Below are 24846 nucleotides of genomic sequence, written 5' to 3' on the forward strand. Positions count from 1 at the left end.
GCAGTTAAAAAATTTGCTGTGGGACCCAGTCAATTCTAGTCATGCCAATGATGAAACTGAAAGAAAAGCTGCGCAGGAAAGTGGTTGCTTTGCCCCGTGCCTCCGATTTGACAACACCCTCTTTGCATATTCACACTATATTACAGTACTTTTTTTTATTTATTTGTTCATACCTATATGCTTAACATATTTTGTTAAATCTCCCAAAATCTGTCAGTTTGAATATAGTCAGACATATTACTGGTTCAAATGAATAGTCAAGACAAGAGCCTGTAGAGAAGATGAGTTTATTTTATTTTCATTGTGGATTTGCCAATGTAATTCAGGAAAGAGGCCAATTGGCAAAATATTATTTTTCTAGGTAGTGAACATCCAATAATCAATATTACTTGGCTTTTGACAGAGACATTTTCTTTTCACTATAGTACAAAATAAATATATTCTTAATACTTTATAGAGAAATAAATACAATGCTGCTGAATAAGTGCAACAAGTAATAGACACTGACCATGATAGGAGGCCCTGCCAGTAGCAGAACATGTAGGTGGAGAGAACAAAGGTATTTGTCATGGAATTCATACTAACAACAGTCTGGTGACAGCAATACAGTGCAATGCTCAGTAGTAAATTCCAGAGAACAGAAACAATACAGTATATGGATATAAATATATAGGACTCTTTAAGGGTTGTTTTATTTCAAAGCTTCTTTTCTTTCATTATTTAAATTATATTTTATGCTTTGTACAAAAATAAAACCGTTCTAATAAGATTATCAACAATAAATACTTTCTTATTAAATATTCCTGGTTATAACTCATCCTTTGGATTAATATTCAGTTCTTCACTCCTTCCTTTACGCTCCTGGTCTAGTGATCGTATGACCTCATCTGCCTGTAGCCGTTCCTGGATAGGGAAAGGTTCATAGACATAATTATTGTAATGCTGCAGATTCCAGCATTGTTAGCATCATCATGCTTAGTGTGCTCTGTGAAACTCACCAGTTCTCTGTACATTGGGTCTAGCGTGAACCAGAGAGCGACAGCACATCTCTGTCCTTTGGTTACAGCCTTAACTCCATGAGGATTCTCTCCTCCTGAAGAAAATCCAACCAAGCGACCACATTTAGGCTTTATGGATGCCTGCAAGGGAACCAGATTAAAAAGTTATCCACACAATATACTATTCAGTCACCACCAAAATGAAACACATGCATCTGACACATGCATCTGATGTCTCTCAGGGGGTACTATTTCACCTTTCCAACCCTTAAAGAATACAATGGAGAGTGCCATGCCCACCACACCCACCTCTCCATTCATACCGTGACTGGATTTAGCAGCCACCTCACCCGGTGATTTAGGCAAACCCCATTCTTGACATACAGTAGGTGCAGGATCCAGGTGTGCATATGCCATACATTTCTGAGATGAGAATAGCCCTTCAATTGTGCAATATAGTAAAAAGGTATCCAAAAGTACTGTTTTCTTTCACAATTCACAGCCATAATCAGAGTGCAGATTAACATGAGTGCTGCTACCGGGGTTGTGCTATGAAATTAATTACGAACTAAGCAGCTAACTGATCATCCCACTGATTATGAGAACAAGGATCCCATTCGCCCGAATAAATGGAGTGGACATTAGAGCATGCGTGCTGCCACCCCATTAATCTCTAGGTGACTGCCGCAAACATAAAAAAATAGTTTTGCACTTTTAACACCATACAGTTTACAATAAAACTGTAACTTTGCAATTATTTTTCTCCATTTACTTTGTACGGTTTGGGTTATATTAGGTCTTTCTATCCAATTATTTGGGAAACATTTAAAAAGCCAATGAGTTCTATTTGTCTGTTTTCTTCCTCTAGCCCAGGAATCAGCAACCTTTGGCACTCCAGCTGCTGTGAAACTACAACTCCCAACATGAAAACATGCTTGGCTGTTCTTTTATCTCCCATGGAAGTGAATGAAGCATTCTGGGAGTTGTAGTTTCTGAACAGCTGGCGTGTCGAAGGTAATAAAACATTGCAGTACAGACAGTGGCCACTAGATGGCCACATAAGGCTACACTGCACATTCATAGTGGTGTATGGAAGCAACAAAACCGCTGGGGAAACCTGGTTTGGAATGTGGGACTTTAAAGGGACACTACCAACAAAAAAAATTTATTACACATTAAACAACCTCTATGTAAATCACTGTATCATTTGTGCTTCACAATTAAGTAAAAATTGGATAATAAGAACACTATAAGAACTATGCCCTGGAATTAGCATAGACTAATGAGTCAATATCAGTATTATCAATTAAAACACGCATTTGAAGCTACACAAAATAGGGATTATTTTATCACAATAAATCACAAATTTATAGATTTTTGCAACAAACAAATGTGACCATCTCTCAGGTGTACAGGATAATAAGGAAGGGATTGGGGGAAACACTAAAGTTTAATAGTAAAGAAAAATGGGCAAAGGATACAGGATTAAACAAAATTGAGTGGGGCAATATATACAGAAATATAAAAAAGAGAACGCTATCTAGTAACTTTAGGATTATCTACTAACTAACATTATTCACAGAATATATTTGACTCCAATATTATTAAGTAAGATCTACAAAGAACGAGAACCAAAATCCTGGAGGTGTAGTCAAGAGCCGCTGACTATATCCATATGATATGGTCCTGTCCGAATATGCAATCGTATTGGCGAGGGGTCTTTAGCTCCCTAAGTGCAGAGTCCCTATTATCCCTCCCATATAAGCCGGAAGGGTCTGTCCTAGGGTGTCCCTTATCATCAATTAGGGAAAAAGGACAAAAAAAAGGATTGGGACAAGAGGTCTAATGGTGGCAAAAGTCATTATCGCAAGAGAATGGGGAGCAAAAACAGCACCTAGTATCAGGAAATGGAAAAATCTTCTGGCAAGGATTGAGAGATATGAGGAATACGCAGTAGGCACTGCATGAATGACTCTGCCGCTGGGTGAGCGGGCGGGGTGAGAGGGGGGGGAGAGATTGGAGTGACCATTGGCGACGACCACCGAGATAACCACCATGGGGGTGATAAGTCTGGATTGACAGCAGGAAAACGAGTCCAATGCAATACGGAAGGTAATAGGAAGATTTGTGAATGTCCTAATATTAATACAGACTGTGTATTGACCCTTATTTCATTATCTGTATAATGCGACATATAATGTATTATGTCTGCCATGTTGGCAGAATCTGTACTGATGAATTTGGACTCGGAACTGTCAAATTTCTTTTTTGTAATTTTGTGTTATAAAACTGAATAAAGAAATAAAAAAATAAACCTCTATGTGAATATTATATGAATATATTTTTAACAAGCGTTTTATTTATTCATTTTCACATGTATCATAGTATGTCCCTAGGTCCCTATTATGTCCAGAGGTCCCTATCAGGAATATCGCCTGGCAAATTCCCTCTCAGCAGCCAGAGGTCCCATAAGAAGTAAATATATGCTATCCTTAAACTGTTATCAAGGTCCACATCTCAGATCTGCAGTCACCACTCAAAACCCTCCTGCAACCATTCACCATGATAAGTCCCAATCTAGGAGGTAAGCGGATGCCATAATTTTCCATCTTCTACAGGTGAAACTCGAAAAATTAGAATATTGTGCAAAAGTCCATTTATTTCAGTAATGCAAATTAAAAGGAATTGCATTAATGCAGCAAAAAATTAGAATTTTGTGAAAAGGTTGAATATTCCAGGCTCAAAGTGTCACACTCTAGTCAGCTGATTAATCCATATCCCCTGAGCAAAGGGGACCTCAGAATTGTGACTTTGGGGTTTCATAAGCTGTAAGCCATAATCATCCAAATTATACCAAATAAATGCAGAAATATCTCGCTTTGCATGTAATGAGTCTCTCATATGTTAGTTTCACTTTTTAAGTTGCATTACTGAAATAAATGAACTTTGCACAATATTCCAAGTTTTTAAGTTTCACCTGTATTCTCTCCCTACTTGCAAAAACATTAGCAGGTAGGCAAGGCAGGCAGGATAAAGGAAACACAACAAATTCATTTTAGCAACAACTACATAGTCACCTCTTCTGCCTTGTACAGCATTACAATAAATATCTTCCAGGAATGCAACATTTCCTTCAAGAGGATGTAGAGATGGAGTGACATCATGAAACACTTCAAACAGATGTATCTCATTCCAGCAGTACCCTACTAAATCTCATTCCAACACTGGATGCTACATTTAATAGTTTCAATATTAACTATTGGTTAGCAGCTGATTATAATAGATTACAGTCTGGTTACTTCATATCATGGTGGTGTGTATCTCTAAAATCTGCCTGACCGATCACTATAGACATGATACTGTTAGCAGATAAAATAGCAACTTTATATTTCCGAGCTTCCTGTCTCTTACCTTTGATAAAGCAGCTCCTATAGCTGTCAGGCCCGTATCTGAGAAATTTTTTCTTCTACTAAGGGCTCTTTCACACCTGCGTTCTTTTCTTCCGGCATAGAGTTCCGTCGTTGGGGCTCTATGCCGGAAGAATCCTGATCAGTTTTATCCTAATGCATTCTGAATGGAGTGAAATCCGTTCAGGATGCATCAGGATGTCTTCAGTTCCGGAACGGAACGTTTTTTGGCCGGAGAAAATACCGCAGCATGCTGCGCTTTTTGCTCCGGCCAAAAATCCTGAAGACTTGCCGCAAGGCCGGATCCGGAATTAATGCCCATTGAAAGGCATTGATCCGGATCCGGCCTTAAGCTAAACATCGTTTCGGCGCATTGCCGGATACGACGTTTAGCTTTTTCTGAATGGTTACCATGGCTGCCAGGACGCTAAAGTCCTGGCAGCCATGGTAAAGTGTAGTGGGGAGCAGCATACTTACCGTCCGTGCGGCTCCCGGGGCGCTCCAGAGTGACGCCAGGGCGCCCCAAGCGCATGGAACACGTGATCGCATGGCACATCATCCATGCGCATGGGGCGCTCTGACGTCATTCTGGAGCGCCCCGGGAGCCGCACGGACTGTATGTATACTGCTCCCCCGCTCCCCACTACTACTATGGCAACCAGGACTTTAATAGCGTCCTGGCTGCCATAGTAACACTGAACGCATTTTGAAGACGGATCCGTCTTCAAATGCTTTCAGTACACTTGCGTTTTTTCCGGATCCGGCGTGTAATTCCGGCAAGTGGCAAGTGGAGTACACGCCGGATCCGGACAACGCAAGTGTGAAAGAGGCCTTATCATCAGCACTGTTCTAGCTAATACCTGAACATCATGACACCAACCCTGATTCTGATCACTGGGGCAGCCTATACAACTTTTGGTCCACACAGTCATTAGAATGTGATTAGATCACATACTGTAATTAATGTCTATAAGCAGATTTCCGTGAGTCTGGCTTCTGAAAATTAAAGTATGTATGGACCAGTCGGTTCTGCCAGAAGCCACTGAAATAAAAGAGAGCAGCAATACATAATGAATGAAGCTTTATAGTTCCACCACCAACTTCCAGAGCAGGAACTACTCTTGGACCCTTGATGATGAGATACTGATGGCTTATCCTGAGGACAGACCATCAATAGTAAGATCGTGGAGATCCCAATTAAAGGGGTTCTCTGGCATTTTTGATTCTATTCTCAGAATAGTTCATCGATATGAGATCGAAGGTGGTCTGACTCCCAGGACCTCTGCCGATGAGTTGTACAAAGAGGCCACAGCTCTCCGTGAATGCTTAGGCCCCTTCCTAGGCCATTTGATGTCACGTTCATTGCAACTCAACTCCATTCAAGTGAATGGGTCTGAGCTGGAATACCAAGCACTCCAGCTAACCAATAAACGGCGCTGTGCTTGATAAGCTGTGAGAAGGTCACGGCACTCACAAGAGCGCTGCAGCCTCCTCAAACTGCTGATTGATAGGGGTGCTGGGAGTGGGAACCCACTAATCTGATATTGATGACCTATCCTGAGGATAGGTCATCAATATGTAAATACCAGCGAACCATTTTATTTATCATGATAAGGATGCAGTGCCTGAATGTAATAGTGTTGTACAAGTATGTGTGTGTCGGACAGAAGAACAGTTTAACATCATGCATAAAATCTTTACACCACATAGGCAAAAAACAATAATTAGACTTACTGTGACAGTCTTGGCATCCATTTCAGTAAACACAAATTCACCACCATCAAAATCCCCATTTAGATACAGAAGTGCACTGAAAGAGAAGACATGGTAGTGTAAGTATGACATTCATATGCTAGTGAACCTTGGCCAACTTGTCATCTACTGTATTAGTCTCTAATAACTTAGACAGACACCAGCCATTGTAAATGATATCACATTATCAGATGAAATATTATTGAGTCCAACTAAGGTTCTCTCACCAACTTGCTTTACATGAACTAAAAGAAGGTCTTTCATACAACAGAATACTTTTAATAAATTAGTTAATAAGCTTAAATATTTTATTCCAAAATTTGTAGAAATGTAACTATGGTCACAAATACTTCTGGAGGGTGTAAAATAGTCCACAATGGAAGCCATGACGCTATGCCAGTTCTGTAATACAATGGTTCCAAACAATGCCACTTTACATTGAGGTTCTCATCCTCTCTATGGTGAGTATAGCTCTGCGTGATTCACCATGCTTGTCTAAAGTGACAGAACTCTCTGAACAGAACCAACAATGGCAGGATTTGAGAATATACTTTAAAAAGAACATCACGATCTGCTAAATTACCAATAAAGCTCGGGCCTTTTTTAAATGTAATTAGGGCCCTTTAACTCTTAAACAAGAAGTGGGCTGATTATTGGGAACGGATATTCGCATGAACGCCCATTCCCAGTAATTGGCCTGTGTTGCTTGCTTGTCAGGCGATTGCCTCTTTCATGGGGCACCTAAAACCATTGTGTGATCAGAAATGTGTGACGAATGAGTATGAAAGACACAAGCGACGGGTACTCATCGACCATATACATGTAATTGATCAGTGTTTGTTATCGGCCCGGCATTGGCCTGTGTAATAGCAATCTCCTGTATTAGTTTATTTGTAACCCTAAATAAATGACTGCCCCCGTATTACAGTAGTCCAGTCCAACATATCAGGTACCTGTAGTCTCTGTAAGTGTATGCTGGAGACTCCTTCCAACATTCATTGGCTTCAGGGTCTAGCAAACAGTTGTCTGCATGAATTGGGTGGCTCAGATCATTCCTATTGTCCTGCTGGCCTGTGGATGTGGAATAGCACACAATAGTTTGTAATGTGGACAACATACCAAATGACCACAAATGGCTATTAACCCCCTTGCCATTAAAGGGGTTATCCAAGACTATAAAATATCCCCCCCCCCCCCCCCGTATGCCGGGGCCTCACAATGAATATACTTCCTTACCTGGCTCCCCACGCCACTCCTGGTCCCCGCACCGCCACTGAAGCTTCTTCCTGTGCGCAGATGAAAATATCCAGTGTCGGGGGAGAGGGAGCAGCCAATGGCAGAAACGTCAGCGGTAACCAGGAGCGGCGCAGGGAGTGGGGAGCCAGGTAAGTATATTCATTGTGAGGGGCCTGGCATATGGGGGAATGAAGGCCTTTTATAGTCTTGCATAACGCCTTTAAGGAAGAAAAAATGATCTGCAATGCTGAGTAATGTTTCATTGTTGATTGTCAGATGATCATTGCCCCATTGTCAACAGGTGTTCACTACAGATGATTTATCTGCCTTAAAGAGGACCTTTCACCGCTCTTGATATTCCTGTTTTAATAGCTTTATACACTCCCCATGTAATAACAATTCTGGAGCATCTATTATTATGGCTCTATGTTGTGCCATTCCTCTATTATTTCTACTAGAAGTTATGAATTAATTTCTAGCAGTCTGCAGTAAGGGTACAGAGGGGAGGTAACCAGTTGGAGGGGTGGGGTGGGGGGGGGGTGGGGTGTACCTGCACAGTCTGACTCTATCCAATCAGTGCTGCCATTTTCAGACTGTGCAGGTACACACCCCAACTGGTTACCTCCCCTCTGTACCCTTACTGCAGACTGCTAGCAGTTCATCCATAACTTCTAGTAGAAATAATACAGGAATGGCACAACATAGAGTCATAAGAATAGATGCTCCAGAATTGTTAGTACGTGGGGAATGCATGTAACTATTAAAATAGGCACATCAGGAGTGGTGAAAGGTCCTCTTTAAAATACCCTAAAAGAAAGAGATATGAGCTTTATCCATGTATCTAAGGCCATTAATGATGTAGTCCTAGAAAACTCCTTTCACACACATCACTGAAAAGTTCCATTGACTTGCCTCTAAATAGTATTTGTCTGATTGGTGTTTTCAGACATTGGACGCAACTATTCAGAGAAGAAGAGTGCTCTGTAGGCACTACTTATCTCTCATTGAGTTCTGAGAGGGGAGTCCGAGGGTCCAAGAGCTGTAACCAACATGAAAGAATAAGGCTACCACTTGGCATCTATTTTGGAGATACAATGAAGTGGAAACAGTCGGCACTCCTCTTACCGGAATCGTGGTGCACGCGTCCAGGTTAAGAAAAACCACTTGCAAATATAAGAAAGAGACCGGCACTTCACTTGTTGTGGAAATCACTCTGCTTTATTCAAAGCATTGGAGGAGACACAGCGCAAGATGCGCATGTGTCGCATCTTGCGCTGTGTCTCCTCCAATGCTTTGAATAAAGCAGAGTGATTTCCACAACAAGTGAAGTGCCGGTCTCTTTCTTATATTTTGGAGATAAAGTGGGGCAGATTTACTAATAGTTTCATACTTCACACTGTCTAAAAAAATGGGCACATTTTTCTTAGTAAATCTGCCACAGTATCTTTGATAGTTCCCTCACAGGCCTGCATGGGTATGTAATGGTCATGCATCATTGGATGCATTGGGCCCTGAGCTACAGTACTTCATGTATAAGTCCCATAAAACGAATGGTAGACAATAAGGGGATGTGCTTCATAACAAGAGGTCAGTGACACATCCTGTAGCTCTTTCCAGATGTGTACATTCAGTGAAATCAGTCAGAGAGCTGTCTGTCTGCCAGGTATAACATATAGTTACTTAGTGCACTGAGGAAATAACTAAATCTAGGAAAGTCAGAGCCATCACTTACCATGTAGAGCGGTCCTGCACACTAGGTGTGTGTAGGAGAAGTACAGTGTACTATTCAGCATGAAGTATGACTGCACGATATGACGAGCCTTTTCACTCACATCGTAAAACAAGCGAGCACTTTTCATTGGTACACGACCCTCATAACCAAACTTTAAAAATACGAGATTATAAGTTTTCATAGGAGACACAAGAATGCAGTCATAATTTATTAAATATATTGCATCTCTATAGTCTAATGTATAGTTCTCTATTACAGTACATGTCAGAATTGTTGAAGATGTTACTACTTAGTAAGCAGCAGGTCTATGGAGGCACAGCACCATCTGCTGTCCACTACAATGCTATATATCAGGATGGCCAACCTGCGGCTCTCCAGCTGTGGTAAAACTACAACTCCCACCATGCCCCGCTGTAGGCTGATAGCTATAGGCATTGCTGGGAGTAGTTTTGCAATAGAAAAATTAAAAACTCCTGTACTCCACTAAATTGCTTCAAGTGTATTTTATTTAACAATCGGATTTCCAGTTCAAATGAAATATACTGAATGTTTTCGGCACTTAGCCTTCTTCAGAACACTGGATGAGCCCCACTGTGTGAAGAAACGAAAGTAGGGTAAAGTACCCACAGCCAGTAGCAAATCGAGTAAAGGAACCAAAAGTGGTCCTGGTGTGTTGGGCTTTGTGGCCCTTGTCAGCGCTGGGTTTAAACTGGGCAACAGCCCTATGAGAATGGGCCACAGAGCCCAACACATCAAACAAACATAGATTGTGAGGAATTGAGACTAAAGGGATCATTTAACAAGGTTTTACCCCCAATTTTGGTGCAAAAAAGTTGCAAAATAGGGCTTTTTAACATTTTGTGCTTAATTTCATAAAAAGTTTGAAATATCTTATATTTTTACACCACCATTAGTTTTGAAAATGTATGGGAAAGTGGGCATATTTAGCCTCTTGATCTGACTTAAAGGGGTTGTCCCACAAAAACTATTCTACAGTTTTCAAACCAGTAATCTTTTGTATTTGCATGTAATTAATAATTTTGTATAGCTACTGAGTTATTCAATAAAATGTATCTGTATATCGCCACCATCTAGCAGAACAATGAATGTGGAGATCTCTGGATCCATGTGAGGTACAGGGCTGGTTTTAGCTTTGTTAGAAATAGATTATCATGTACTATATGGTCTCTATTTTTTATAGTTTAAATTAGTCATGTGATAACCCCTTTAAGCCACATTTATAAAAAGAAAATGATAGGGGCTGTCCCACCATTACACGTCATATTAATTTTATAAATCATAACAAAGAAGCATATTTGACATTTATACTGTTTTAAAAACATCTATCCATGATCTATCTATCCATCCATCTAAGGTATATCTATCTATGGTATATCTCTATCTATCTATCTATCTATCCCAAGTCTGTCTGTCAGTTTATCTAATTTTCTCATTTGGTTGTTCTACATAAGCTGCCAGCAGAGCGGACAACGAGGCATTGTGAGAAAACCCTGGGTATAATAAGTAATCAACATCTACTATAATAAGACAAGTATTAATTAGAGTGGGGTGAGTCACTTTCAACACTAGGTTGCGCCATACTATGTAAATAAATGTCATAGCTAACAGCATGTAAAAAGCACATTTTCATTTTTTATCACCTATAAAATTAATATGACACGTAATGATGGGGAAAAAAAACTTAAAATTGTCCCTACTTTCACACTAGCGTTTTTTGCGGATCAGTCATGGATCTGCAAAAAGCTTCCGTTACAATAATACAACCACGTGCATCAGTCATGAACCGATCCGGTTGTATTATGTCTTCAATTGCCATGACGGATCCTGTGTTGAACACCATATAAAGTCAAAGGATCAATTTTCTATTGTGCCAGATTGTGTCAGTGAAAACGGATCCGTCCCCGTTGACTTACATTGTGTGTCCGTCTTGCTCCGCACCACATGGCGGACAGAAAAACGCTGCAGGCAGCGTTTTGGTGTCCGCCTCCAGAGCGGAATGAAGACGGAACGGAGGCAAACTGATGCATTCTGAGCGGATCCTTTTCCATACAGAATGCATTAGGGCAAAACTGATCCGATTTGGACCGCTTATGAGAGCCTTGAACGGATCTCGCAAACGGAAAGCCAAAACGCCACTGTGAAAGTAGCCTAAGAGCTAAAAAGAGCGTAGGTAGAGAAGCAGCAAGTTAGTATAATTTATGGAAGTTTGACAAGCATACTGTTATAAAGCTACCTGTAGGTTCCAGGCTTATTCTAGGTTAGACAATTTACACAATCACTAAAAGAAACCTAACTTACCGTTAATGCCTTTAAAACGGTGGCTCCTTCAAATTTCTCATTTGGCGTATGAGGTGATGTTTTTCCTCTGTATCCATCTCCAGCAAGAGTTATTGTCTAATAAGTTAACTTGGTTACATTAGTTATCTTTTCTCTAATATTTTTACCATTACAGAATAAATTATGTCAATTCTATATAGCAATTCCACAACAACAAAGCCATATTCATTGGATACAGATAGGATGTTGTTCTTTTTTGTGTTGTAGAATTATTCTGAAGACACGAAATGATGAAGGAACACATATGGAAAAAAAGACTTAAACCAGGATATGTTTTAGTCTTCAAAAATAGCTTCCTTATGCTTTGACGATGGCTTGTCACACCTCTGGCATACTCTCAATCGGCTTAATGAGGTATTCACCTGGAATGGTTTTTAATTAACAGGTAGGCCCTGTCAAGAGTTATTTTGTGGAATTTCTTGCCTTCAAAATGTATTTAAGACCACCAGTTGTGTTTTGCAGAGGTACCGTCGGATTGCTCCCAGTTCCGCACAGTGATTAGACCCAGGGGCGTAGCTATAGGGGGTGCAGAGGTAGCAGTCGCTACCCAAAGACTCTTGTGCCACATAAGAAGACACCAGTATTATAGAAAGTGCATGCTGGTCAAGTAACACCTCTGGCTGGAGAAAAGGGGTTCGGTCAAAAATTTGGCATGGGGGGGGGGGGGGGATGTCATTTCAATTTTTGACTCGGGCAACACAAAGGGTATGTGCTTCCCTGCCCCTGGCCACAAAGCACTTAGGGAAGGGGGGCCCATGAGCATTTAGCTACGCCCCTGATTAGACCTATTCTACTACTCTTCTAATCCAGATAATGGCAAGGACCACTAACCTAAGAAACGACAGTCCATTATTTTAAGGCACAAAGGTCAGTCCATCATAAAAATTTCAAGAAAACCATCAAACACTATGATGAAATTTGCGCTCATGAGGACCACCATAGGAAAGCTAGACCAAGAGTTACCTCTGCTGCAGAGGATAGGTTCATTATAGTAATAGCACAGAGTAATGGAACATGCACAGTTGGCATCTCCGCTTCTTAGGTAGCACCAGTAGAACCTCTGCGCCTATGCTGGTAGTCAGAGCAGCAGCGCGCGCAGGCGAGAGACTGACAAGGCCAGGCGTGATGTCTGGTCCTGTCAATCAAGGTAGTGTGGGGGGGGGGGGGGGTCTCTTAAGCAGTGTGGCCAGCGCCTTGCTGCTTAAGCAGGCTGATTTATGAACAAATAGATTTGCTCATCTGTACCTCAGAATGAAGAAAAAGCAGCCAACAAGTGCTCAGCATTTCTGGGGACTCCTTCAAGACTGTTGGAAAACTATTCCAAGCAACTACCTCATGAAGCTGATTGAGAGAATTCCAAGGGTATCCAAAGCTGTCATCAAAGCAAAAAGGGGTTACTTTGAAGAATGTAACATATAAAACATAGTCTGGTATTTTTAAACACTTTTTGGTTTAATTTTTAATTCCATATGTGTTCTTTCATCGTGCTCATAAATCTACAATGTAAAAAAACAACAACAAAAACAACAAACAAACAAGAAAAACTATGGAATGAAAAGAAGTGTCCAAACTTTTGACTGGTACTGTAAGGTAGAATAATTGCCCCTTATTACGGCAGAAAACGTACAACTTAGGGCTCATGCACACTGACGTTTTTTGCGTTCAGTATACTGCCCGTTTTTTTAGTTCCGTATGTGTTACTTCTACTGAACCATTCATTTCAATGGTTCAGCAAAAAAAAAACTGAAGTGTCTCCGTGTGCATTCCGTTTCCGTTTTTCCATTCCGTTAAAAGATAGAACATGTCCTATTATTGCCCGCAAATCACGTTACGTTGCTCCATTTAAGTCAATGGGTCCGCAAAAAAAAGGAACACATACAGAATATACTCTGTATGTCTTCCGTATCCATTCCGTTTTTGCAGAACCATCTATTGAAAATGTTATGCCCAGCCCAATTTTTCTTATGTAATTACTGTATATGCCATACTGAAAAACTGAACTGGAAGCACTACTGAAACAAAAAATGGAAAAACTGATCGTTTAAAAACAGCCTGCAAAACACTGAAAACGCCATACGGTCATGTGCATGAGCCCTTATAGTGAGAAAGTGCTTGATGGAGTTTTCCCACTGTAACATAAACTGGCAGCTTATAGTAAAAAATTTTTTTTTTTATCACAGCATCACCCAGTCTACTCCTCAATCGATAAAACCAGTGGTAACTGACACACATACACGCCATGATCCCCTGTCATTAAGTTTAATGAGCAGTCCTAGTACTTCACTTCTACAGTAAAACATATTTGACTTTCTTTATTTTCCAGGAATCCTGGAAGTAAATATTTCAGTATTTGCTAGAATCATACTTATGAATGCTACATACAGTATTTCCATTACATAAGAAAAAGTTTTCTTTTATAGGAACATCCACCTCTGACGCCTCAAAGAGAGAGTTGTTTCCTATGTATTTTATACATGTACAGCCCAGTATGAAGGCAAACAATCTTAGAACTTACATTGGCAACTCTGTGAAGCTCTTCACATTCCTCCGGTGTTATAACATTATCCAGCTGGACTCTCTGAGTACCATTAAGATACTCAGAAGTGTGCACAAGTTTTACTCCATCGTAAACCAGGGGTCCTCCTGAAATTATATAATCCATTTATCCAATATGCAGTATTGTACGTATGTCAGGAATTAAACAGTGATAGAAAGTTACAGCATTTATCAAATTATCACATATAAAGAAGAATGCCATTGTGATGTATACGTTTAAATGATCAAATTCAATGAGTACTATTATTATTTTTTTTACTGTACCTTCCAGGTATGGCCACTAGAGGGCAACAGATCACTAGAAATACACCATACTGAACCAGTTTAGTACAGTAATACATAAGACAGAGATGCAGAACCTTTTCTCGCCCAAGAACTAGATTGCTAGATTGAACAAATGACAACTTAAAGCGATTTTACCAGACATTCGTGATATACCAAAAAGTTATCTGACAGGTCGCAAATCGCCAATTCCACTTCAAGGATTTCCACCTATTGCCAGAATGAAGGACCCGTCGTATGCACTTCACAAAGGAGATGACAAGTATATGTACACCTCCATTCAGCCAATATATGGAGCTCCTGGCCGCACAGCGCACCATTTATTTCTTACCCGCCCCTGCTCCCATGCAGCGCACCACTCCACTTCTATCGGACATAGAGAATACTTGTGAGAAACCACTAGACTCACATAAGCAAAGCATGTTTGTGACCAGATGGTTGGAGACATTGCAAAGGATATTTCATTTTCGAATATGAAATCCTCTTTCCCCACACACACACACACACACACACGCATTACACATAAATGAAGCATAAGATTTACTGAATCTCCCTGTCTGATTAAAGGAATCTCTCAAATTCTGGTACAAGAGAAAGATCAGCAGCAATACAGGTGCATTTCAATAAATTATTAGAATATCACTGAAAATTACATAGATTTCAGTAATTCAATTCAAAAAGTGAAACTCATATATTACTATAGATTCATTACTCACAGAGTGATCTATTTCAAGTGTTTATTCTTGTTGATGATTATGACTTGCAGCTAATGAAACCCAAATGTTAGTACCGTATCTCATAAAATTGATTATTCTACACTGCCTGTCTAACTAAGCCAATAGTTATGAGCCTCCTATTGGATAATTACTGCATGGGCGATTATCTTTCAGCTGGCAACAAGTTATTTAACCACAACTGGTGCAATCAGTTGCTTCTCATTTCTTAAACAACCATGTCGAAAGACACATCTCGTGGTTGTGGAAAAGATGTTAGTCTGTTTGAGAAGGGTCAAATCATTGGCATGTATCAAGCAGAGAAAACATCTAAGGAGATTGCAGAAACTACTAAAATTGGGTAAAGAACTGTCCAACGCATTATTAAAAACTGGAAGAATTTCGTATTCAAGGAAGAAATGTGGCAGAAAAAAATCCTGAATGATCGTGATCGGCGATCACTTCAACATTTGATGAAATCAAATCGAACAAAAACATTAGAACTCAGGGCTATGTTTAATAGTGAAAGTAAGAGCATTTCCAGGTGCACAATGCGAAGGGAACTCAAGGAATTGGGACTGAACAGCTGTGTATCTGTAAGAAAACTGCTAATCAATGAGGAAAACCAGAAAAAAAGGCTTCAATTTGCTAGCGAGCATAAAGATTGGACTCTGGAGCAATGGAAGAAGGTTATGTGGTCTGATGAGTCCAGATTTACCCTGTTCCAGAGTGATGGGTGCATCAGGGTAAGAAGAGAGGCAGATAAAGTAATGCACTCATCATGCCTAGTGCCTACTGTACAAGCCTGTGGGGGCAGTGCTATGATCTGGGGTTGCTGCAGTTGGTTGGATGGGCAGTGTATAAGATCAATTAAAAAATATTTTTTTTAATACAGAAATGTTGGCATACTGAAAAGTGTGTACAGTATATGCAGTCAATACTTGGTCAGACTCCTTTTGCATGATTTACTGCATCAATGGTGGCATGAAGGCGATCAGCACTGCTGAGGTGTTATGGAAGCCCAGGTTGCATTGATAGCAAACTTCAGATCATCTGCATTGTTGACAATACCCCAAAGATTGGGGTTTAGGTAAAGCGAGTTTGCTGGCCAATCAAGCACAGTGATATTGTGGTTGTTAAACCAGGTATTGGTACTCTGGGTAGAGTTGGCAGGTGCCAAGTCCTGCTGGAAAATGAAATCGGCATCTCCTAAAAGCTTGTCAGCAGAGGGAAGCATGAAGTGCTTCACAATTTCCTGGTAGATGGCTGCTTTGACTTTGGACTTGATATACAGTTGCAAGAAAAAGTATGTGAACCCTTTGGAATGATATGGATTTCTGCACAAATTGGTCATAAAATGTGATCTGATCTTCATCAAGGTCACAACAATAGACAATCACAGTCTGCTTAAACTAATAACACACAAAGAATTAAATGTTACCATGTTTTTATTGAACACACCATGTAAACATTCACGGTGGAAAAAGTATGTGAACCCTTGGATTTAATAACTGGTTGAACCTCCTTTGGCAGCAATAACTTCAACCAAACGTTCCCTGTAGTTGCAGATCAGACGTGCACAACGGTCAGGAGTAATTCTTGACCATTCCTCTTTACAGAACTGTTTCAGTTCAGCAATATTCTTGGGATGTCTGGTGTGAATCGCTTTCTTGAGATCATGCCACAGCATCTCAATCAGGCTGAGGTCAGGACTCTGGCTGGGCCACTCCAGAAGGCATATTTTCTTCTGTTTAAGCCCTTCTGTTGTTGATTTACTTCTATGCTTTGGGTCGTTGTCCTGTTGCAACACCCATCTTCTGTTGAGTTTCAGCTGGTGTAACATTTAATTCTTTGTGTGTTATTAGTTTAAGCAGACTGTGATTGTCTATTGTTGTGACTTAGATGAAGATCAAATCACATTTTATGACCAATTTGTGCAGAAATCCATATAATTCCAAAGGGTTCACATACTTTTTCTTGCAACTGTAAATCAGTGGACCAACACCAGCAGATGACATGGCTCCTCAATCCACTGAGCAACAGTCTAGTCCTTTTTCTCCTTAGCACAAGTAAGACTATTCTGACGTTGTCTCTGGGTCAAGAGTGGCTTGACACAAAGAATGGAGACAGTTGTAGCCCATGTCCTGAATATGTCTGTGTGTGATGGTTCTTGAAATACTGACTCCATCCGCAGTCCACTCCTTGTGAATCTCCTCCAAATTCTTGAATGGCCTATTCTTGTTAATACTTTCAAGGTTGCAGTTATCCATGTGGCTTGTACACCTTTTTCTGCCACACTTTTTCCTTCCACTCACCTTTCACACTTGTGGCAGAGTGATCCAGCAAGCAGTTCCGTCGCCGAAACTGCATGCCGGATCAGGCAATCTGCATGCAACCGGACAGCATTTGTAGACTGATCAGGATGCGTCTCACAAATGCATTGCAAGAACGGATCCGTCTGTCCATTTGTGATACGGACAAACGGATCAGTTTCTATTTTATTTTCACATTTTTTGCCGGTCACATGCGCAGACCGGAAGGGCGGATCCGGCATTCCGGTATTTTGAATGCCGGATCTGGCACTAATACATTCCTATGGAAAAAAATGGCAAGTGTTTTTTGGGCCGGAGATAAAACCGTAGCATGCTGCGGTATTATCTCAGTCCTGAAAAGTCAATAAGACTGAACTGAAGACATCCTGATGCATCCTGAACGGATTGCTCTCCATTCAGAATGCATGGGGTTAAAACTGATCAGTTCTTTTCCGGTATAGAGCCCCTAGGACAGAACTCTATGCCGGAAAAGAAAAATGCTAGTGTGAAAGTACCCTAATATGCTTGGATACAGTACTGAACAGCCAGGCCTTTAGCAATGACCTTTTGTGTCTTACACTTGTGGAGGGTGTCTGGATAACAGTCGAGTCAGCAGTCTTCCCCATGATTGTGTAGCCTACTAAACCAGACTGAGGGACCATTTATAGCAGGGGTGCACCACCCGCGGCCCGCATTCAGCCCCCAGAGCCAAGGTGTGCGGCCCCCATCCTCCTGGACAGAAACACAGATGATCGTATGATCAGCTGTGTTTCTGCTATGAGCGCGGCACGACAGAGCATTAAAGATCCTGTTCCCACACTGTAGCAGGAGCAGGACGGGTCCTCGGCTGCCAGCGACAGTAAGGGAGCACAGGAGAAGGCAGAAGCCTTGTACAATGCCCCTGCAGCAGGCTGCTTTCTCCTGTAACTGGAGATCCTTTGGATGCCCCAGTTACAGTGGACATAGTGCAAAAAAAAAAAAATCCTATTGTCTCCTAAAGGTCTTTCAGTGACCTCTTGGTGACAAATTATGTGGAAAAAATATATTAAAAAAATAAATAATAAATAAAAACCAAAAAATAATAAAACAAATAAAAGAAAAAAAAGAAACAAAATACGGGGCAAAAAAAATTGAAAATAATAAAAAAAAAAAAGAAAAAAAATACAGATAAAAGCAAAAAATTAATAAAAAGGATAAACTGCTGAAAAATATTCACTATCCCCCAACAGGCTTTTATGATCCCTTGGGGAACATATTATGTGGCAAAAATATATTAAACAAAATAATAGAAAATTATTTAAAAAATAAAATAAAATTTAACAAAATTATAAAATGCAAATGAAAGAAAAATAAATTAAAGTGCAAAATGATAGAGTGTTCATTGTCCTCCAACATTCTTTTTATGATCTTTTGGGGGAAGTATGTGGCAAAAATATATTTAAAAAATATTATGTGGCAAATATATATTTAAAAAATAAGTAATAAACCAATTATATAAAAAAATACTATAAAATACAAATAAAAAGGAAAAGTAAAAAGTGAAAAGTAAGCAAAAAGTGTCAGTGTCCCCCCAAAGGTCTTTTTATGACCTCTTGGGAGATAATTTTTATATTTCTGCTACAAAACATAAGTTAAAAAAATAAATGAAATTTTTTTAAAAATACATAAAAGGAAAAAAACACCCACACCAACGAAAACCATCGTTCTTACTATATATATATATATATATATATATATATATATATATATATAGATAGATAGATCCATAGAAAAGGTTAGGCAGCACTCCTTCACATGCAGCAAATGGTTGTACGGTGCCCGCGGTGGTCCCTCGATACAGGACGGATAAACAACAAAGAAAATCCGCAGCACTCCTTGAAGTAAAAAATTTGCGATTTTCTGACATGTGTCAATAAACTGCACATTTTTTACTTCAAGGAGTGCTGCGGATTTTCTTTGTTGTTATATATATATATATATATATATATATACACATACAGTACAGACCAAAAGTTTGGACACACCTTCTCATTCAAAGAGTTTTCTTTATTTTCATGACTATGAAAATTGTAGATTCACACTGAAGGCATCAAAACTATGAATTAACACATGTGGAATTATATACATAACAAAAAAGTGTGAAACAACTGAAAATATGTCATATTCTAGGTTCTTCAAAGTAGCCACCTTTTGCGAGACACAAAAACATAATTTTGTTTTCAAAAATTCTTTATTATGTAAAACTGAAACAAACAAATAAAGTAGACATATTTGATATCATTGCGTCTAGAACTATTTGGACTATAAAAATAGCACATGATCTACCCTGTCAGATGAATGTTATAAAAAAATAAAAACTGTAAAAAATCTGCCTTCCAAAAACCATACGGCGCTCCTTTGCTTCTGCGCACCGCCGTGTGCCCTTACATCAGTTTACGACCACATGTGGGGTGTTTCTGTAAACCGCAGAATCAGGGTAATAAATATTGAGTTTTGTATGGCTGTTAACCCTCGATGTGTTAAAGGAAAAAATTGATTAAAATGGAAGATCTGCCAAAATAGTTAAATTTAGAAATGTCATCTACGTTTTCCTTTAATTCTTGTGAAACACCTAAGGGGTTAACAAAGTTTTTAAAATGAGTTTTGAGTAACTTGAGGGGTGTAGTTTCTACAATGGGGTCATTTATGGGGGGGTTTCCACTATGTAAGCCCCGCAAAGTGACTTCAGACTTGAACTGGTCCTTAAAAAGTGGGTTTTGGAAATTCTTAAGTTTTATGAATTGCTTCTACAATTCTAAGCCTTCTAACATCCTAAAATGATTCCAACATAAAGTAGACATATGGAGAATGTTAAGTAATAAATATTTTATAAGGGTATCACTTTCTTAAAATTGAAATTTTAAAAATTGCTTTTTTTTTTTTCATTTTTCTTTATATATACAGTATAGACCAAAAGTTTGGACACACCTTCTCATTCAATGAGTTTTCTTTATTTTCATGACTATGAAAATTGTAGATTCACACTGAAGGCATCAAAACTATGAATTAACACATGTGGAATTATATACATAACAAAAAAGTGTGAAACAACAGAAAATATGTCATATTCTAGGTTCTTCAAAGTAGCCACCTTTTGCTTTGATTACTGATTTGCACACTCTTGGCATTCTCTTGATGAGCTTCAAGAGGTAGTCACCTGAAATGGTTTTCACTTCACAGGTGTGCCCTGTCAGGTTTAATAAGTGGGATTTCTTGCCTTATAAATGGGGTTAGGACCATCAGTTGCGTTGTGGAGAAGTCAGGTGGATACACAGCTGATAGTCCTACTGAATAGACTGTTAGAATTTGTATTATGGCAAGAAAAAAGCAGCTAAGTAAAGAAAAACGAGTGGCCATCATTACTTTAAGAAATGAAGGTCAGTCAGTCCGATACTATGAAAAACTATGAAAGTGTCCCCAAGTGCAGTCACAAAAACCATCAAGCGCTACAAAGAAACTGGCTCACATGCGGACCGCCCCAGGAAAGGAAGACCAAGAGTCACCTCTGCTGCGGAGGATAAGTTCATCCGAGTCACCAGCCTCAGAAATCGCAGGTTAACAGCAGCTCAGATTAGAGACCAGGTCAATGCCACACAGAGTTCTAGCAGCAGACACATCTCTAGAACAACTGTTAAGGGAGACTGTGTGAATCAGGCCTTCATGGTAGAATATCTGCTAGGAAACCACTGCTAAGGACAGGCAACAAGCAGAAGAGACTTGTTTGGGCTAAAGAACACAAGGAATGGACATTAGACCAGTGGAAATCTGTGCTTTGGTCTGATGAGTCCAAATTTGAGATCTTTGGTTCCAACCACCGTGTCTTTGTGCGACGCAGAAAAGGTGAACGGATGGACTCTACATGCCTAGTTCCCACCGTGAAGCATGGAGGAGGAGGTGTGATGGTGTGGGGGTGCTTTGCTGGTGACACTTGGGGATTTATTCAAAATTGAAGGCATACTGAACCAGCATGGCTACCACAGCATCTTGCAGCGGCATGCTATTCCATCAGGTTTGCGTTTAGTAGGGATCGACCGATTATCGGATTTACCGATATTATCGGCCGATATTCAGGATTTTGAACACTATCGGTATCGGCATCTATTTTGCCGATATTCCGATAGTGTATGGAGAACACAGATCGCGCTGCTGACAGCGCTCTCCATGTTCCCCTTAGCAGCACAGGGGAGAAGGAAGCAGTGTCTCCTCCCCCTGTGCTGCTCCTGCTGCTGCTGCCAATGTAAGGACAGGGGACATGAGGAGGGGAGGAGCTATGGCCACTGCTCCACCAATGAAGCTTAATCTCTCATTTATTCATATACAGGAGGCGGGAGCTGCAGGATCACATAGCCGGCTCCCGGCCTCTATGAGCGGTAGCTGCGATCTGCGGTAGTTAACCCCTTAAGTGCCGCGGATCGCAGCTACTGCTCATAGAGGTCGGGAGCCGGCTATGTGATCCTGCAGCCAGCTCCCGCCTCCTGTATATGAATAAATGAGAGAGGGGTTGTCCAAGTTATATTTATTGATGACCTATCCCCAGGATAGGTCATCAATATCAGATCGGAGGGGGTCCGACACCCGGCACCCCCTCCGATCAGCTGTTTGAAGAGGAGACTCGCACGGTGTCAGCGCTGCCTCCTCTTCACTGTTTACCTTCTAGCCGTTGCATCTGCAGTGGTGAGCAGGTGTAATTACACCCAAGCCTTCCTATTGAAATGAATGGGAAGGCTTGGGTGTAATTACACCTGCTCACCACTGCAGATGCAACGGCTAGAAGGTAAACAGTGAAGAGGAGGCAGCGCTGACACCGTGCGAGTCTCCTCTTCAAACAGCTGATCGGAGGGGGTGCCAGGTCATCAAGAAATATAACTTGGACAACCCCTTTAATCATTGGTGGTGCAGTGCACCCCCCCCCAACCCCAGTATTAGACATTGGTGGCGCAGTGCGCCCCCCCCTCCCCCCAGTATTAAGCATTGGTGGCGCAGTGCGCCCCTCCACAGGATCCCCTCTCCCCTCCTCCTCCGATCGGAGCCCCAGCAGTGTAATGCTGGGGCTCCGATCGGTTACCATGGCAGCCAGGACGCTATTGAAGCCCTGGCTGTCATAGTAAGCTCCATGCTGCTGTGTGCACAAAGCCCAGAGCAGCAGGGACAGTGTGAGCTCCTATTCACCCTGATAGATCTCTATCAGGGTGAAAAGGACAAGGGTTCTAATCCCTAAGGGGGCTAAAAGTTAGTAAAAAAAATAAAAAAAAGTTACAAAAATAAAACACCAAAATATTAAGTATAAATGAAAAATAAAGATTTACAAAAACAAAATACACATTAACAATAAACATTAATTTTCAGCAGATTTGTGGGAATTATTATTATTTTTTTCAAAAATAAAAATTCCCAGAATATCGGTATAAATTATCGGCTATCGGCCTGAAAGTTCACAAATTATCGGTATCGGCCCTAAAAAATCAATATCGGTCGATCCCTAGCGTTTAGTTGGACCATCATTTATTTTTCAACAGGACAATGACCCCAAACACACCTCCAGGCTGTGTAAGGGCTATTTGACCATGAAGGAGAGTGATGGGGTGCTGCGCCAGATGACCTGGCCTTCACAGTCACCGGAGCTGAACCCAATCGAGATGGTTTGGGGTGAGCTGGACCGCAGAGTGAAGGCGAAAGGGCCAACAAGTGCTAAGCATCTCTGGGAACTCCTTCAAGACTGTTGGAAGACCATTTCAGGTGACTACCTCTTGAAGCTCATCAAGAGAATGCCAAGAATGTGCAAAGCAGTAATCAAAGCAAAAGGTGGCTACTTTGAAGAACCTAGAATATGACATATTTTCAATTGTTTCACACTTTTTTGTTATGTATATAATTCTACATGTGTTTATTCATAGTTTTGATGCCTTCATAGTCATGAAAATAAAGAAAACTCTTTGAATGAGAAGGTGTGTCCAAACTTTTGGTCTGTACTCTATATTTATATACAGAAGGACGTATACATGTGTATGTATGTTCCGTGATCACTTAAAAACGCAACCATCGATTTTAACGAAACTTGGTATACACACCTCTTGCTACCTGGAAAGAAATCTTGTGGGGGTCACAGCTCTCTAGGACGTACCGTTCCTGAGATATTCCCTAAAAATGACCTGCATTAGCCAATACAAGCCTGCAAGTCATTCTCTTCATATCCCAACTGCCATACACACGGTCACATGTCCCTTATCAGCCAATAGAAGCTCACAGGTCCTTAGTCTCCACATACACAGCTTTATCGCATGACAATTTTTATAATGCTAGTCTATGGTGTTGCACTGCGACATGCGATATGCTGCGACTGCGACAGTCGCTAAAGAATCCATCTTGGATTGTGGCAGTCGCAGCATGTCACATGTCGCAGTGCCTATCATTATAAAAATTGTTGAGACAAAATGTTGTGATACACATGTCGTCGTGTAGTCCTAGCATTAATGGGGCAGGGCACTGTGGAGGTCACTGTTAAATAGACATTCACTGTGGATGTTACTGTTAAGGGAGCAGGCCGCTGTGGAGGTCACCATTAAAGGGGTGGACATTATGGAGGTCACTGTTAAGGGGGCAGGGGCGACCATTAAAGGGGCAACTGCTGTGGAGGTCACTGTTAAGGCAGCAGGGTACTGTGGAGGTCACTGTTAAGGGGCGGGCCCCTAAGGAGATCAAGGGAGTGGGGTGCTGTGAAACTCACTGTTAAAGGGGTGGGCTGCTGTGACGGTCAAAGTTAAGGGGATGGGCTGCTGTGGAGGTCTCATTTTAATGTGGCGGGGCATTGTGTTAACTCCTTCCCGACACATGACGTACGGATATAGATGTATTGTAATGCATTGCAGAGGGGATCAGACCCCCAAAAGTAAACGTCAGAAACAAAGTTAAAAAAAAAGCTAAAGAAAAGTGTTTTTAATAAAATTAATAAAGTTTTTAAGAAAAAAAATGCCCATTTCCCCTTATTTTATAATAATAATAATAAAAAAAAAAAACATATTAGGTATCGCTGCGTCCGTAATTACCGGCTCTATAAATATATCACATGATCCATCCTGTGCGATAAACACCATAAAAAAATAAAAAAAATAACTGTGTAAGAAAAAGCTATTTTTGTCACCTTACATCACAAAAAGTGAAACACCAAGTGATCAAAAAGGCATATGTCCCACAAAATGGTATCAATAAAACAGTCACCTAATGCCGCAAAAAATGAACCCTACCTAAGACAATCGCCCAAAAAAAAACAACAAAAAAAAACTATAGCTCTCAGAACATGGAGACACTAAGGCCCCTTTCACACAGGTGAGATTTCTGCGTGGGTGCAATGCGTGAGGTGAACGCATTGCACCCGCACTGAATCTGGACCCATTCATTTCTATGGGGCTGTGCAGATGAGCAGTGATTTTTACGCATCACTTGTGTGTTGCATAAAAATCGAAG

At 40.6% G+C, this 24846-nt stretch overlaps 1 protein-coding gene across 1 annotated transcript in view; it reads right to left on the minus strand.

The window, feature by feature from the left end:
• Positions 1-271: 271 nt before the first annotated feature.
• The window catches only part of P3H2 (prolyl 3-hydroxylase 2), a 176170-nt gene continuing 151595 nt past the window's right edge, over positions 272-24846 (minus strand). Inside the window, exons 9-15 of the mRNA XM_044290120.1 lie at positions 13999-14126; positions 11445-11540; positions 9126-9276; positions 7111-7228; positions 6140-6215; positions 999-1139; positions 272-903 (exon numbers count right to left, since the gene is read on the minus strand). Of these exons, the coding sequence (XP_044146055.1) occupies positions 808-903; positions 999-1139; positions 6140-6215; positions 7111-7228; positions 9126-9276; positions 11445-11540; positions 13999-14126 (806 nt within the window). The 3' untranslated portion in view covers positions 272-807. The remainder of the gene's footprint in view (positions 904-998; positions 1140-6139; positions 6216-7110; positions 7229-9125; positions 9277-11444; positions 11541-13998; positions 14127-24846) is intronic.

The sequence above is a fragment of the Bufo gargarizans genome, chromosome 4 (assembly GCF_014858855.1).
Source record: "Bufo gargarizans isolate SCDJY-AF-19 chromosome 4, ASM1485885v1, whole genome shotgun sequence".
In the NCBI taxonomy this organism is placed as follows: Eukaryota; Metazoa; Chordata; class Amphibia; order Anura; family Bufonidae; genus Bufo; species Bufo gargarizans.